Source organism: Aegilops tauschii, chromosome 7 (genome assembly GCF_002575655.3).
Source record: "Aegilops tauschii subsp. strangulata cultivar AL8/78 chromosome 7, Aet v6.0, whole genome shotgun sequence".
NCBI classification, from domain to species: Eukaryota; Viridiplantae; Streptophyta; class Magnoliopsida; order Poales; family Poaceae; genus Aegilops; species Aegilops tauschii.
The window spans coordinates 177,603,863-177,619,542 of NC_053041.3; the positions used below are offsets into that span (position 1 = coordinate 177,603,863).

Sequence of the window (15,680 nt, forward strand, 5' to 3'; positions counted from 1 at the left end):
TAAATGTTTACTTTGCGAGTGGCCGGTTTGAGAGTCGAGGTGTTTAAAAGCGTAATTTCCTTGTTTTTAAAAGCCACGGCTCTATGCTGAGTGGCATGGCGCTTCTTTTATTAGAAGCACGGCGTGAGGTGTTTAAAGGCAGGGCGTGGTATTGTGTAGAGTGACGTTAGTTTGTCTTGGTGTTCCAGATGGCGTGGTTTTATGTAGAGTCATGTTCGCCTGTATTTGTGTTCGAAATGATTTTGTTGACTCGCTAATAAGAAGAGGCACCGACATGAATGCCATCAGGGCATGGTTGGGTCCGTCAGAGAGTCACGTTTCGTAAGTTTATTGTTGAAACAAAGCGGAATGGGTTTAGGTGTTAACGCTAAATGTTTACTTTGCGAGTGGCCGGTTCCAGAGTTGAGGTGTTTAGAAGCGTAATGTTTTTAAAAGCCACGGCTCTGTGTGGCGCTTCTTTTATTAGAAGCACGGGCGTTAAGTGACTACAGCTACGGTTCTGTACCAGGTAGCGACATGACTTGTGCACTGATGATGGCGTGGATGTTCGTGGCAGTGTTAAGGGTCACAGGCACGGGCGTGAAGCGCTAAAAGGCATGCTGCCCTATAATATAGAGTCACGCTCCCGTGTGTTTGTGCTCTGAATGATTCCGTCGTCTCGATCAGACGGAGAGGCACCGCCGTTCATAGCACAAAGGTTCTTTAATTGGGGAGACCCAGCGGAATTGGTTCAGATGTGAATACCCACTATTTACTCTATGAAGCACAGAATGGCCTATTCGAGAGACGCTGGTGTGGTATATTCTTCGCACGGCTATGGGTCCTAGGAAGGCACGGCTTCGCATTGTGTAGAGTGACGTTAGTTTGTCTTGGTGTTCCAAATGATTCTGTTGAATCGTTCGCACTGAAAGGCACAACTATGAAGTCAGTAGAGGCACGGTTATGCGTTACACGGAGTCACATTCGTGTGTTGATTGCAGAAACCTCACCGTTCGACGGGCGTCCCTCGTATTCGATGTGAATGCCGCTCCCGAAACCCAAGGGTCCGACGTGCGTTTCCTCCGGTGACGCCGTTCTGGAGGAGGTGGAGGTATTTAATAGAGTGAACGCCACGTGTCGGCGCTGCGGAATCCAAAAGGACCGACGGCCGTCTCATCCGTCGGTGAAGTGAACGCCGCGTGTCACCGTTCCGTCGCCTGAGGTCAAGAAGCAGTTATTTAAGCCGAGCGGCGTCCGCCACCACTAGACATCATCCTGCTTCTCCCTCTTTCGCCGGCAATCTTAGGAAATCATCCATCTTCCTCTTTTCGTTTGTGACGTTCCCTGCCATGGTTCGGCACAAGATAACTACTTATGCGATGCTTACTCCCGAGCGTCACTTTCAGTTGCAGGAGGACATCCGTTCGAGGCGCGCCGCTCGGGTCGCAGCGGGCATGTCTCCGGACTCGCCGGGGCCGGAGGAGATTGGGGAGGTGGAGGAAGTGGAGGGGGATGCGTCGGAGCTCATGCAGGGAGTTGATCCAGTGGGGGGAGATGTGATGGAGAAGAGGAGGGGGTGACAAGGATGAGGAGGACGACGTGGAAGGCGTGGAAGAGGATGACGAGGACGTCGAGGAAGGCATGGACGAGGATGAGGAGGACGACGAGGAAGGTGTGGACGAGGACGACGAGGAAGGCATGGAAGAGGATGAGGAGGGCGATGAGGAAGGTGTGGACGAGAACAACGAGGAAGGCGTGGATGAGGATGACGAGGACGACGAGGAAGGCATGGACGAGGATGAGGAGGACGACGAGGATGGTGTGGACGAGGACGACGAGGAAGGCGTGGACGAGGATGACGAGGACGACGAGGAAGGCTTGGACGAGGATGACGAGGACGACGAGGAAGGCATGGACGAGGACGACGAGGACGACGAGGAGGGAGATGACGAGGACGACGAGGAGGCTGGTGACAAGGAAGACGAGGACGAGGAGGAGTGGGGTGACGAGGAAGACGAGGCGGAGTTCTATCTTGGTGAGTCGGCCTTGATGGCGGAGCAGACCGCTATCCTGGAGTCCATCCAAGATGAGGCGTATGTGGAGTCCAACCGGCGCTTCCTCCGGGAAGAGCAGGCGAAGACCGATGTGCTCTTCGACAAGCTGGATGCAGAGCAGGAGGCGGAGGCCAACGACGCCGATGTCAGAATGGAGATAGTGGACATCTCCGACGATGGGGAGTAGTGTAGTTTTGTTGGTAGATGTTTGCTTTTCCATGCTTTTTATGCTTTTCATGTTTTGTGTGTCTGTAAAGGTTGAACAATGTCAAGCAATCGTCGTTGTCAGAACGGAGACAGTTTTGTTTCCATGTCAAGCAATCGTGTTTTGTTCTTAAGTAGTAGTACTACCCCGTCCAAAATAAATGTGTCAACTTTGCAGTACAATTCACATTGTACTGGTTAGTACAGAGTTGAGCGAATTAATTTGTGATGGAAGGTGTATGTTTTATTACAAATTGCAGTTTTAAGTACCATATTTGGGTCGGAAGGCGTATGTTTTATTACACTGTATTGTTTTATTATAGATTGCAGTTTCAAGTACAAAATAAACGTCTCAACTAGGGCACATATTTGATTCTAGAGATTTCAGTGTGGTTAGATTTGAATGTGGTTTCAACATGGTTAGATTCTAGAGAGGCACTCAACAACATGCACAAAAAAGCCACATATGTGCTTCTGAGAAGCACCGTCTTGCATGGTTTTACTGCAAGATGGGATTCGCCATTTATCTAGGACATTCCGGGTTTTATAAGTGTAGAAAGAATTGTTTTTCACTTATATGTTGTGTGGCAGAGGCACGGCAATTACTTTTGTGAGAGGCATGAATGTGCCGACGGAACGGGCACGGTCACGTATGAAATAGGTGCAAGGTGGTCCCTAATGTCTCCTTAATGTATCATCTATACACTTTACTGTTACAAGCACGATCGTCGTTCTTGTTGAGGCATGGAGGTGAAGCATGGAGCCTTTGCCTCTGCGATAGTCACGTCCCATATTAAGAAGGAAGCAAATCTTCACAGACCCGATACGTCGGAAGCTGGCCTTAAGGCATGCTCCTGCCTCTGCGTTTTTGATGACGTCACGTTTAGTGCCAGTGGGGTGGACGTAATGCTCGGTTTGCTGATGTTTTTGTTGTCAGCAACTTTCTTAACATGTTACGCCCGACAAAGGTACGGTGTTACCCGACGTAGAGGCATGCACGTAACTAACTGGAGGCACGGAGACGTGATTCCAAGGGAGGTACGGACGCGAAAAGGATCATTATGCAAGGACGTGAAGGTGTGCCTCTGCTTTAAATAAGCTTTCACTGACACATTTTCATTGTGGGGGGCATGGACTATGAGCTCCATGTGTTTTCGAAGGCATTAGGCCTCATTAATGAACATATCAGAGAGAAGGTGAATCTTTTGGTTGACGTCTAAAATGTTGTGTAAAATGACGTGAAGCCAAGTTACGCATGGTCCCCTTGGTATCAGAGGCACATAGGCACATAAGTGCCTATTGTGGTGCACTGGAAATAAACTTGTGCAAAAGACATGTAAACTGCAAGCAAACTACAAGGTTAACTGCGACACAAGCAAACCTAAATTTATAACAAGCAAAAGGCAGTCTTGAGGGAAAGCAAATCTAATGAGAAATCTAGAATGTTCTAGATACTTTTGTTGGCCGGGACCATCTGCTTCAGTAGTCGTAGTCGCCACAGGACCTAGCGCGCTTCCTGGTCTGCTCCTTGTCGAGATTTGCCCGGTAAAGCCCTTCCTGGATGATGCTGAGGCGGCTCCATATCTCGTACGCAGCATAAGCGTCCTTTGCCGCGTACTCCATGTGCCTCATGGACAGGGGCATGCACGCCCAGCGGCTGCGTTCTGCGTTGGTGAGCTCTACGTCGTGGACAAGGATGCCTGAGACGTCCCCAAGGGAGTCCAGAGGCTTGGTAGCTGTAGGCACCCTCCATTCGTTCTGGATGTCGACGAAGTGGGCGTTCTCCAGTCCGACGCGGCCGAGCATCTCTATGTCGCCGTCGATGGAGAAGGCAACAAACGTGTACCTGGGGTCCGCGAGGAAGTTGTTGAACTTGGTGCAGTTCTTGTCGGCCGCGCTCAGTTGGAAGAGCAGCACCGGATGATCCTTTCCGACGGATAGCTCGACGAGGGCGGGTTTCTGATCTTCTCCATGGTCGTTGGTGTACTTCACATCAACTCCGACGATCTTGTGGCGCTCGAACTGCTCAATGGTGGTCGCCGCCTTGTGCAAGTCGTTGGTGTGGATCACGTGCAACTTTGTGTTGTCGTGGGCCTGCACCTCCATGAATTCCCTGGTGAATCCCATGGCCTGGAGCAGTTGGTCCTCCTGCAATCTGATTTTTCGTGGGGAACAATGAGTGGGAGTGCAATGGCGATTCCTGTTCTTTGTGTGTGAGAAGGCCGCAGCGGGAGTCTAAATTTAAGGGCGGGGAAGTGGCAAAGGAGTGCACTATCTCACTGTCGACGCGGTTGTGCACATCGTGGGTTCTGGACCGTGGTTTTTCTTTATAAAAAATAAAAATAAAACCAACAGTTATATTTTTAACAACTGTCGTATCTCCAGCAAGTCGTGGAGATGATCGTTGTCTTTCGTAGTTTGCTGTCAAATGTTAACTTTTACAGTCTCGTGAGGCATGCAGTTATATTTTTAACAACCATCGTATCTCGTGGGGCATGCAGGGGCAGTATGTAGAGGCACAAGTCTCTGACCAAGAGAAGCATCCTTCAAGTGGCAGCTTTAACTCTCAGACACACGGGCGTGGTACATTTATTGGGAGTGGAAATTGTCTTCAGTGATACATTCGCTGGTAGGAGCAGTGCTGTGTTTCTTCAGAGGCACTGTTGTGTGTCCGTGTTGCAACTGACGCTATGAGATGGTCAGAAAGAATGAGAAGCAACAAGAGGCGTGGTCATGCAGCTGCAAGAAGCACTCATACAACTAGAGGCGAAACAAGAGGCACAGATACGATGCTACGTGATGCACGGAGTTGAAGCTACGTGATTGCACGGACGTCTATTCGTGCGATGCTGCTATGTGAGGCACGGGCATGAACAAATAGCCGTGCACTCAACTACATGCGCAAAAAGCCGCAGATGTGTTTCTGAGAAGCTGCGGCCTCCATGGTTTTACCGCAAGGTGGGATTCGACATTTATCCAGGGCATTCCGAGTTTTACAAGTGTAGGAAGAATCGTTTTTCACTTATATGTTCTGTGGCAGAGGCACGGCTATTACTTGTGTGACGAAGGAATGTACGTCGAATGTACGTGACGCGAGGATTGACAATAAGCGCCCGTTACTGTTTTCCCGGAATGTTTTTGAATTAACTGCGAGAGGCATGAATGTGCCGATCGAATCGGCACGGTCATGTCTGAAATAGTTGCAAGGTTGTCCCTAAGGTGTCCTATAAGCTTTACAGTTACAAGCACGGTCGTCGCTCTTGCCGAGGCATGAAGGTGAATGATGGAGCCTATGCCTTTGTGATAGTCACCTCCCATATTAAGAAGGAAGTAAATCTTCATAGACCCGATACGTCGGAAGCTGGACATAAGGCACGCTCCTGCCTCTGCGTTTTCGGTGACGTCACATTTAGTGCCAGCGGGGTCGACGTAATGCTCGTTTTTCTGATGTTTTTGTTTTCAGCAACTTTCTTAACATGTTACGCACGACAGAGGTACGGTTTTACCCGACGAACTGGAGGCACGATCGTGATTCTAAGGGAGGTAGGGACGCGAAGGATCGTGATGGAAGCACGTGAAGGTGTGCCTCTGTTTTCAAGAAGCTTTCATTGACACGTTTTCATTGCGGGGGCATGGCCTATGAGTTTCATGTGTCTTCGAAGGCATTCGGCCTCATTAACGGACGTGAAGTCAATTTATGCACGGTCTCCATAGGAGTGGAGGCACCGAAGTGCGTTCGTGGGTGTTTTAAGTAGCTAGTTGGTGTTATTGACGGACAACCGTGCCTCTGTAGTGTTCTTCTCTGAGGGTCACGGGCGTAAGCAATGTTTTCCAAGGAGAATAAACACCTAACTACCTCTGTATTCAAAATGTTTTTCCAAAGTGTTCCATACGAACGATTTTTAATATTTGTGTGTGCAATGGTTTGTTAGAACATTGTGCACTGCTTTTAGGAGCATTCTGTAATTGTTGTCCCTGCATTTCGACGGTGCATCCACAAAGGTACTAGTGCATTGCATGCTCGTCGTTTTTGTGGATTGCTATGTGTACCTGCTCTGTGCGTTACGCTAATCGTATAGTATCTGTACTGTGTTTATATTTTTCAGTTCATGCCAATATATTCTAATAATAGAAAACTGCAACATTGCACTGGAAATAAACTTGTTCAGAAGATATGTAAACTGGAAGCAAACTACAAGGTTATCTGTACTGTGTCTATATTTTTCAGTTCACGCCAATATATTCTAATAATAGAAAAATGCAACAAACTGGAAATAAACTTGTTCAGAAGATATGTAAACTGGAAGCAAACTACAAGGTTATCTGTATTGTGTTTATATTTTTTAGTTCACGCCAATATATTCTAATAATAGAAAACTGCAACATTGCACTGGAAATAAACTTGTTCAGAAGATATGTAAACTGGAAGCAAACTACAAGATTAACTGCGACACAAGCAAATCTAAATTTAGAACAAGCAAACGACAGTCTTGAGAGAAAGCAAATCTAACGGGAAATCTAGAATGGCATGAGCAATCTTCTAGTTACTTTTCTTGGCCGGGACCACCTGCTTCAGTAGTCGTAGTCGCCCCAGGACCTTGCGCGCTTCTTGGTCTGCTCCTTCTCGAGTCTTGCCCGGCGGAGGCCTTCCTGGATGATGGTGAGGCGGCTCCATATCTCGTACGCAGCGTAAGCATCTTTTGCCGCATACTCGATGTGCCTCATGGACAGGGGCATGCACGCCCAGCGCTGGTGCTCTGCGTTGGTGAGCTTCTTCTTCATGTTGTTGTAGTAGTCGTGGACAATGATGCCTGAGACATCCCCAAGGGAGTCCAGAGGCTTGGTAGCTGTAGGCACCCTCCATTCCTTCTGGATGTCGACGAAGTGGGCGATCTCTAGTCCGACGCGCCCGAGCATCTCTATGTCGCCGTCGATGGAGAAGCCAACAAATGTGTATCTGGGGTCAGCGAGGAAGTTGTCGAACCTGGTGCATTCTTGTCGGCGGCGCTCAGTTGGAAGAGCAATACCGGATGATCCTTGCCGACGGAGAGCTGGACGAGGGCTGGTTTCTGATCTTCGCCAACGTCGTTGGTGTACTCCACATCAACTCCGACGATCTTGTGGTGCTCGAATTCGAGGTGTCGCTCGTATTGCTCGATGGTGGTCGCCGCCTTGTGCAAGTCGTTGGTGTGGATCACGTGCAACTTGGTGTTGCCGTGGGCCTGCACCTCCATGAATTCCTTGATGAATCCCATGGCCTGGAGCAGTTGGTCCTCCTACAACCTGGTTTTTCATGGGGAACAATGAGTGGGAGCGCAATGGCGATTTCTGTTGTTTGTGTGTAAGAAGGCCGCGGCGGAAGTCTAAATTTAAGTGCGGGGAAGCGGCAAAGGATTGCACGATCTCACTGTCGATGCGGTTGTGCACATCGTGGGTTCTGGATCGTGGTTTCATCTCCCTGGTGGTGCGGTTGTGCACATCCTGAGTTTTTGATCGTGCTTTTTCTTTATAAAAAATAAAAATAAAATCAGCAGTTATGTTTTTAGCAACCATCGTATCTCCAGCAAGTCGGGGAGATGTTCGTTGTCTTGCGTAGTTTGCTGTCAAATGTTAACTTTTACAATTTATCTCGTGAGGCATGCAGGGGCAGTATGTAGAGGCACAAGTCTCTGACCAAGAGAAGCATGCTTGAAGTGGCTGGTTTAACTCTCAGACACACGGGTATGGTACATTCATTGGGAGTGGCAATTGTTTTCAGTGATACATTCGCTGGTAGGAGCAGTGCTGTGTTTTTTCAGAGGCACTGTTGCAGGCGTCGCTACGAGATGGACAGAAAGAACGAGAAGCAACGACAGGCGTGGATATGCAGCTGCAAGAAGCACTTATACAACAAGAGGCGCAAGTAGAGGCATAAATACGATGCTACGTCAGGCACGGAAATGAAGTTACGTGGTTCACGGACGTCAATTCGTGCTATGGTGCTACATGAGGCACGGGCACGAACAAATAGCCGTGCACTCAACTACATGCGCAAAAAGCCACAGATATGTTCCTGAGAAGCACCGGCCTCCATGGTTTTGCTGCAAGGTGGGATTCGACATTTATCCAGGGCATTCCGGGTTTTACAAGTGTAGGAATAATCGTTTTACACTTATATGTTCTGTGGCAGAGGCACGACAATTACCTTTGTGACAAAAGAATGAACGTCGAATGTACGTGACGTGAGGATTGACAATAGGCGTCCGTTACTGTTTTTCCGGAATGTTTTTCAATTAACTTTGAGAGGCATGAATGTGACGACGGAACAGGCACGGTCATGTCTGAAATAGTGGCAAGGTGGTCCCTAATGTGTCCTGAATGTATCACCTATAATGCTGCACTGTTACAAGCACGGTCGTTATTCTTGCAGAGGCACGGTCGTGAGAGTCATGAATGTGTCGACTCAATAGGCATGGTCATGTCTGAAATAGTTGCAAGTACGAGATGGGCAGAAACAACGAGAAGAAACGAGGGGCGTAGGCATGCAGCTGCGAAACGCACTTATACAGCGAGTAGCACAGCTAGAGGCACAGGTACGATGCTACGTGAGGCACGGACATGAACCTATGTGAAGGCATGGATGTTTAAGGTGACTGAGCCATAGGGGAAGGCGCTAGGTTTTTAGGAGAAGTGTTGTGCGGTTGACAGAGGTGTATGCTTGAGCTCATCTTAACAAACTACTTGGCATGACGCTATTCTGCGGAGCACCATAGTGAAAAATATGTATACTACTGACGTGCGGAGCTAGCAACGTCACTAAACTATTCTGAAACATACTTCACCACAGCCATTCATCCTCCATTATTATTCAGCAAATCCCTTTATTATTATCCAGAGATAAATAAACTAACCCACGTAAGTGCTTCACCTTCTTTGACAGGGAATTTTCACCACCGTCCTCTTGGACATAATTATATGCTCAGTTACATACAATGACATAACTAAATAACAAAACTGATGTGTACAGGCTGTTCAAAAAACAGACATAAATTACTGAACTAGGAAGTATAGCCACCGGCAATGCTCTATCAGGAAAGGTCGTTGATTATCATCCGCAGCAGCTTCATGTTTCCCAATGTTGGCCACCGCTTTTCAATTGTGACAAGGACAATTGAACCAACCTTTAGCTGAGCTTCCCGGGCAAAATCTGAAAAACCGGTCACCTCCATTCTGCCGTCGGTTTGTATGGAGTACGTTGTGCTCATGTCTATTGCATCATACATCTCTGTTAGGCTGATACCACCGTTTTGAGGTAGATATCCCAGGTTCATCTTTAGAAGCCTCACAACGGCAGGCGGGATTCTCTGCAGATTGTACCGATATTACTAGATAAAACAAATATTCAATGACTAACCAGACGACCATTTATGACATTGGTGACGTTTAGACGCTGCACAAAGGGTATGGTGGGGAAGTCGTCAGACTCAAACACATAGTATATCATCTGTCCAAATTGTCTGTAGAGAGGTTTACGCCTCGACCGAACACTGTTTTCCCAATGTACTCCCTCTCCGAGTCATTTAGAAAATCAAGAGCTGCATGGAAAAAATAACTCATTTTCAAACAAATTTGTTTAAACAGATGAAGTCGGTATTTAAGTTAAATGAATGGTTAAATTCAATGCATGTGATCAAATTGGGATGATAATCAACAGAATTGCATAAAATGTTTTCAAAATAACTTTGACTGTAAGTATGTCATTAATTTAGTGGACAGGGGTAGGAGTACCAAATTATGCTGATAAACGTAGTTGATAAAACAGGATGGAAGTTGGTGCACTTACCTAGTGATGGTTTGGGGAGGGGCCTGTGACCTCCTCGAGAATCACTGAGTCTTAGATCTATCTCAATGGACAGACTCCCAGTATCCAGGTTTATGATGATTAGATCTCGATAATGAAGATCGTAGTCACTAATTAACTTTTCCCAGCCAGGTCCATGAATTTTAGACCGGTTAGGTTCATCGGTGATGTAGATCTCGTATGACAGATCCTCGTTGGTGATCAGTACTGGATTTCTTTGTTTTCCTTCTTCTTGAAATGCTTCCTCTTTCCACTGATAGATTGAAGAAGTGACTTGATGCCTGCAGTAGCATGGCACATACTACGCAAGAAAAAAAATCTTACCAGGCATGTATAACCAAGACAGATAGCACTTATCATATATGTACCAATTGTTTTCAATAGGTTGCTATTTGATAAAACAAGGTACATCAAAAATTGAAAACATATCATTAAATGCTTAAATGTAGGCATTCCATTCAAACAATATGGACTTTTATTTCCTTCATCAGAAAGATACACTAGTTGGTAGTAACTGATGGGCAGCATGGGGTGGCAAACATTTCTCCTTACCAGGCATGTCTTGAAGCATCGAGGAAGATGCACTGTTATCGCGCTGTGAAGAACGCCTGACTCCAGTCCGGAGCAACCGAAGTTGGTACATATATCACAGCACATAGTTTCCCCTGGAATACGTTACAAAACAACGTTTATATGAAATTCTCAACACAAGGAACATTTTATTATCTTGAAAAACTATTCGGCTAAACTGGCATTTTTACATAAATAGTCGTTCACAAGCAATTTCCTAAAAAGGATTTCTGCTGCTTGGTTTTAAAAGCAGCTTTAGCAAATGTATATTTCAAGACAAGACAGGAAAAAAGGAGAAACAATAGTCTATCATCAGGCGGCTCAAAGGAGTGTTTGTAACATTAAAATTATATGTAAATTGGTCGGAGCTGCACCCAGCAACAACGTCATCCGCAACCATACGCCACCGTCGCCGACGCCAACCACCGGAACATGTGTGGCTAGGTGGTATTTGAAACGGGTGATCCATCAACGTTAACCTTGCCTCCAGCGTACAGGACCCCAAACGCTATCTTCAAGCACAGACGCCGACTCCCAGTCAACAACACCCCAAACACCGACCTCCAGCACCCTGTGGCTGGTTAAGCAATAGAGCTCAACGTCTGGCCATTCGCTTGGACTTCCGGCCACCGCCGTTGTTTGCAAGACCTAACGGGCTTCAATTTAAACTACCAACCTCCCTCGGCGAAGTTCATCGCTCTCCTGTGACTTGGACGTCGCAGGTCGCTGCAGCTCGTAGCATTCTCAAGCACAAACGCCGACTTCAAATCAACCCCACCACTAAGAGGCACGGGTCGTGTACAGGTTCGGCCTCGTACTGCGTTGATTTGGTCTAGATCACAACGAATTTCCAGGCAATTCCTAGCATAACAGCGCAGATGCGTCGCTTTCAATCACGGAGAGACAAAACCAACAGAGAGGAAAATGGATCGTAGCAAAAAATTCACATAGAAATTAAGAGAAAATAGACTAACCCTGGATCTAGAGGGAGAATCGAGAGAGAAGAGACGATGAACGCTACAGCGGGTGAGTGGGAGGGGGCGGTCTGGGTTGGCACAAAACAGAACAGACAGTTATAATACGCGCCTGCTCACTGACATGGGGCTACTGTACAGCGGCAAAGATAAGACTATAGGCTTATTAGGAGCATAGAGGCACACACGGACGGCCCCAACACACACGGAACTACATGCAAATAAGGCAAGGTTTTGTTTCTGTTTTCGAAATTTTCTCAGTGAGGCGTTCACTGAGACAGGTTGTGCACGTCCATGACGCATGACCATGCTTCTGTTTCCGAAGTATTTTTCCCTAGTACGGTCTCTCGGAGGGACAGGGACGTGAAGCCACGGTGCGCATCGTCCTGTAAGGATAAGAATGAGACGCACGGAAAGGCCTCTGTATTCTAAATGTACATGCGGACGGTTGGCACACGGTTGTACATGCGGACGACGCACAGACGTCTTTTGTGTTCTCCAGTTGTTTTTGCATGACACGGCCATTCCTAGTTGTGTTCTCCTAGTTGTTTTCGCATGACACAGCCATTCCTAGTTGTGTTCTCCTAGTTGTTTTCGCATGACACGGCCATTCCAAGGGACAGTGGAGTGAAGCCACGGTGCGCACGGTTATCCAAGGAGAAAATGCAGTGAAGTGCCTCAGTTTTCATAACATTTTAAGTTGCTTGTTCACTGAGAGAGGCACGGGTGTATGTTTAAATGACGCAAGACCGTGCTACTGTTTTCCGAATTGTTCATTTCTGACACGGTATCTCAGAGGGACACGGTGTCTGCAATTAAAAGGGGCACATAATCTTTCACTTTGACGACTTCTTCGGATGCATTAGTTTTGTTCAATATGATAATGAGAATGGAAACCCAGCATCTAAAAAGTGATTGGAGGTTCGTTGCTGACCTTAAGTCATTATCACAACATTCCAAATGTTTTCAGAGACGTGTTCACACGGACGTATGATTTTCACAACCTCTTGATGCACGTTCGTTCCTGTGGGGTGCACAGACGCATGTTGCTTTTGAAAGACAGAATTTCATGCCAAGCAACTGAGATAAACAAGAGGATACTAGTTTGATTTTTGAGCATCTGTGTGAACTGATTTCTTTTATCATAAGGTCCAGAAACATATGATCGATATTGAAAACAGAAAGCATGTACATAATTGCTTGACCATGTTTACACAATGCACTCATTCAATATAGCAAGTACATCTCTTCAGACCTATTTTCAGCATCCACAGTTGAATGGATCTGGCAAATCCAGATATTCAACACCTGTGTTTTTTAAGTCCATGTGCATGTGCTCGCAAGTTGTTGTTAATTTAAGCTCCGCGCAATTAGAAGCCCTTTTGTCCATCTGCAGTACCTCTTCTTGCCGTTTGTAAAATTCACGAGTAAAATCTCTGCGCAGGCCAAACTTAAGCCTGATGGTCAGTAGCATCCTAGCATTGAGAATAAAGAATGTCACAAATTCAGTGTTTGCATCTGTGACTTCATAGTCTTCCATCGTTAATGTCCTCAAACAAATGTCATGATTATTGAGAAACACCCGCTGCTTTTGGCGCCATTCATTTGTTATACCTCTTTGATCCCATCCTCCCCTAAACACACGAGAAGAGCAAACTTAAGAGTTAGTGCCAGTATATTATGCATATTATGCGTGGGCTTTCAACGTGTGTGAAATCATCACCTCGATAAACAATTTTTGCAAGCATTGAAAGCATCGCAACAAGTCAACAATCTCATCCAGATTAAAGCATGTCTATGAGATAAACAAGGTCTTGACAGAATCCAGCATCGCGTGTAGGCTACTTATGCAGAGACCCTTCATTGAGCAAATAACGTGATATTATTAGCTCGTGGATGTGAATCTCAAGTGCTTTTGAATAACGTAGGTCAAAGTAACGTGCAGAGGCAGTACATGAATAACCGTAGTCCCAATGACGATATTTGTTTCGTTGGGTAATTCAGAAATTTTTCCCAGTGTGTCCAACACAGGTGCGGACAAAACTGTTATCTGTAGTTGTGCATCTACAGAATCATGTAGCAGTCTCCGGAGGGAAGGCGCATCCTCAGTGATCAGTTTTCCTCCGTCGGAACGAATGCCAATGCTTACAAGCCTAGCTGAGTTTATTAGTAGACAGCAGAATTTCTTGTTGCAAACAAGCAGCAGGCACTGCAGGGCAGGGTAACCGTGGTGGATGAACTTCCGCAAGGAGACATCCGATATATAAACCTCCACCAGCGAAATTCTCCTGAGCAGTGGGAGGTAAAGCATTTCTACAAGATTGTCTTCTAGTTTGCACATGGCGAAGGTGATGGTGTGGAGAGACGAGCGAAATCTCGAGATGGATGCCGGTGGCAATGGCATAGAAGAAGGGATTCCGCGTGCTTGCCTGGGCCCTGGGTAGAAGAACTTTGGGAATATATGATAGAACTCTAAAACCTGGAGTTGGTCCAGATTCCGAGACAGGAACAACTCATCGACGCCACAAGGTTCGCACTGGAGGTAGCTTGTCGGGATGCAGAGGCAGCGAATCGGGCCCTTGTGATCGGAGAGGATAGATACAGGAAGACTGAAGCCACCAGCGACAGATTCTCCGCGGCAGTTGCAACTAAGATGTCGGCAGTGTGTTCCGACGTATGTTTCCTGGACGATTTGCTTGCCCGGGAGAACGTGGATGATTTGGCAACAGATTTTTTTTCCAGAGATCTGGTAGAACGAGTATCAAGGATCACACGAAAGTCGAGATCGAGTGGTGTGGTGTGCCATATGCGATGCCACCGAGATGCGAGCACTTGTGTGCGCATGCCTTCCTTTATGGGCAGACGAGAGATGATCTCACCGAGGATGGCGTCGGGAAGATCGCTGATGCGGTCCGGACCAGACTCAACATGGTTCTCGGATCCAGTGGGCGAGCCACATCCGCTCCTCTTAACGAGCTTAGAGGGCACGAGTACAGCCGCGAACCTCGTCTTCTTGTTGCTAGAGGCACGCTTCTTCATCTCCATTGCCAAGCTCGTGCCGCCTCCATTGCAGGTCTCTGTGCGGTGGATCTGGGAAAAGGGTTAGGGTTTTACGATCCATAAAGACGACAATATATATACGTACCTAATCTAGAAGATTTCGATAGACGTGGTGGAATAGTCACGGCGTGGACAGACGTGCATCTTCACGAGGCACGGGTATCAACTGTCCAGATACATAGAAGTTTGGTGGGAGAGGCATGTGTCCGAATACTCAGTTAGAGACGCACGGTTGCGCGGTCTATAGAGACACGGGGGTATGGCGCCACGACACAGGGGCAAATGTCATGTGAGGCACGTGCGTGCAGGCGGTGGAGGCATCTAATTGCAGTCTGTACAAGCACGGACCTCGTTGAAGCCTCCACAGAGCCAGCTATCGACTCCCTGGATGCACAAAAGTGTGGTGGCAGAGGCATGCCTGCGAACACTCAGGTGAAAAGACACGTTTGTGAAGTCTCTGGATCCACGGCAGTGTGTCTCCAGCGGAACATAAAAGCCACGGCTCGTGGCACGAGAGGCACAAGGGTGCAGGCTCCGGAGGCACCGAAGTCTAGCCTCTACAGGCACGTACGATTGTCAACCCTCTGAATGCACAAAATTTCGGTGGCAGAGGCATGGATCAGAATACTCAGCTATGGAGGCACGGGTGTGTATTCTCTGCAATCACAAGGGTCACGGCAAGTGTCATGTGAGGCACGTGTATTGAAACACCAGAGGCGCGGAAATGAAGCCTCTTAGGCACGAGTGTGAGCCCAATGGGACAAAAGTGTGGTGGTAGAGGCATGGGTGAGAATGCTCTGCTGGAGAGGCACCGTTGTGAGCTCTCTGGACCCGCGGGCGTCTGGCTCCACAGGCACCTAACAGTCACGGCTTATGTCAGCTATGGAGGCACGTAGATGCACGCGCAGGAGGCACTGTTGGGGAGTCAGTACACGCACGGGCGTGGCGTTTCTCCATGCCTGACACATCATAAACCCTCTCTGGGTGCAGAAAAGTGTG

At 47.4% G+C, this 15,680-nt stretch overlaps 1 protein-coding gene and 1 pseudogene across 1 annotated transcript; both read right to left on the bottom strand.

The window, feature by feature from the left end:
• Positions 1-3,716: 3,716 nt before the first annotated feature.
• Positions 3,717-4,364, bottom strand: LOC141026998 (uncharacterized). Its single transcript, XM_073503908.1, has one exon. It carries the CDS (start codon positions 4,362-4,364, stop codon positions 3,717-3,719), a length of 648 nt encoding a protein of 215 aa, XP_073360009.1.
• A 2,445-nt stretch (positions 4,365-6,809) lies between these two features.
• On the bottom strand, positions 6,810-8,031 carry LOC141027162 (uncharacterized; annotated as a pseudogene).
• Between the last annotated feature and the right edge of the window lie 7,649 nt (positions 8,032-15,680).

Bases quoted from the DNA above. Each gene is read 5' to 3' on its own strand.
- LOC141026998 (XM_073503908.1), bottom strand. From the start codon at position 4,364: ATGGGATTCACCAGGGAATTCATGGAGGTGCAGGCCCACGACAACACA.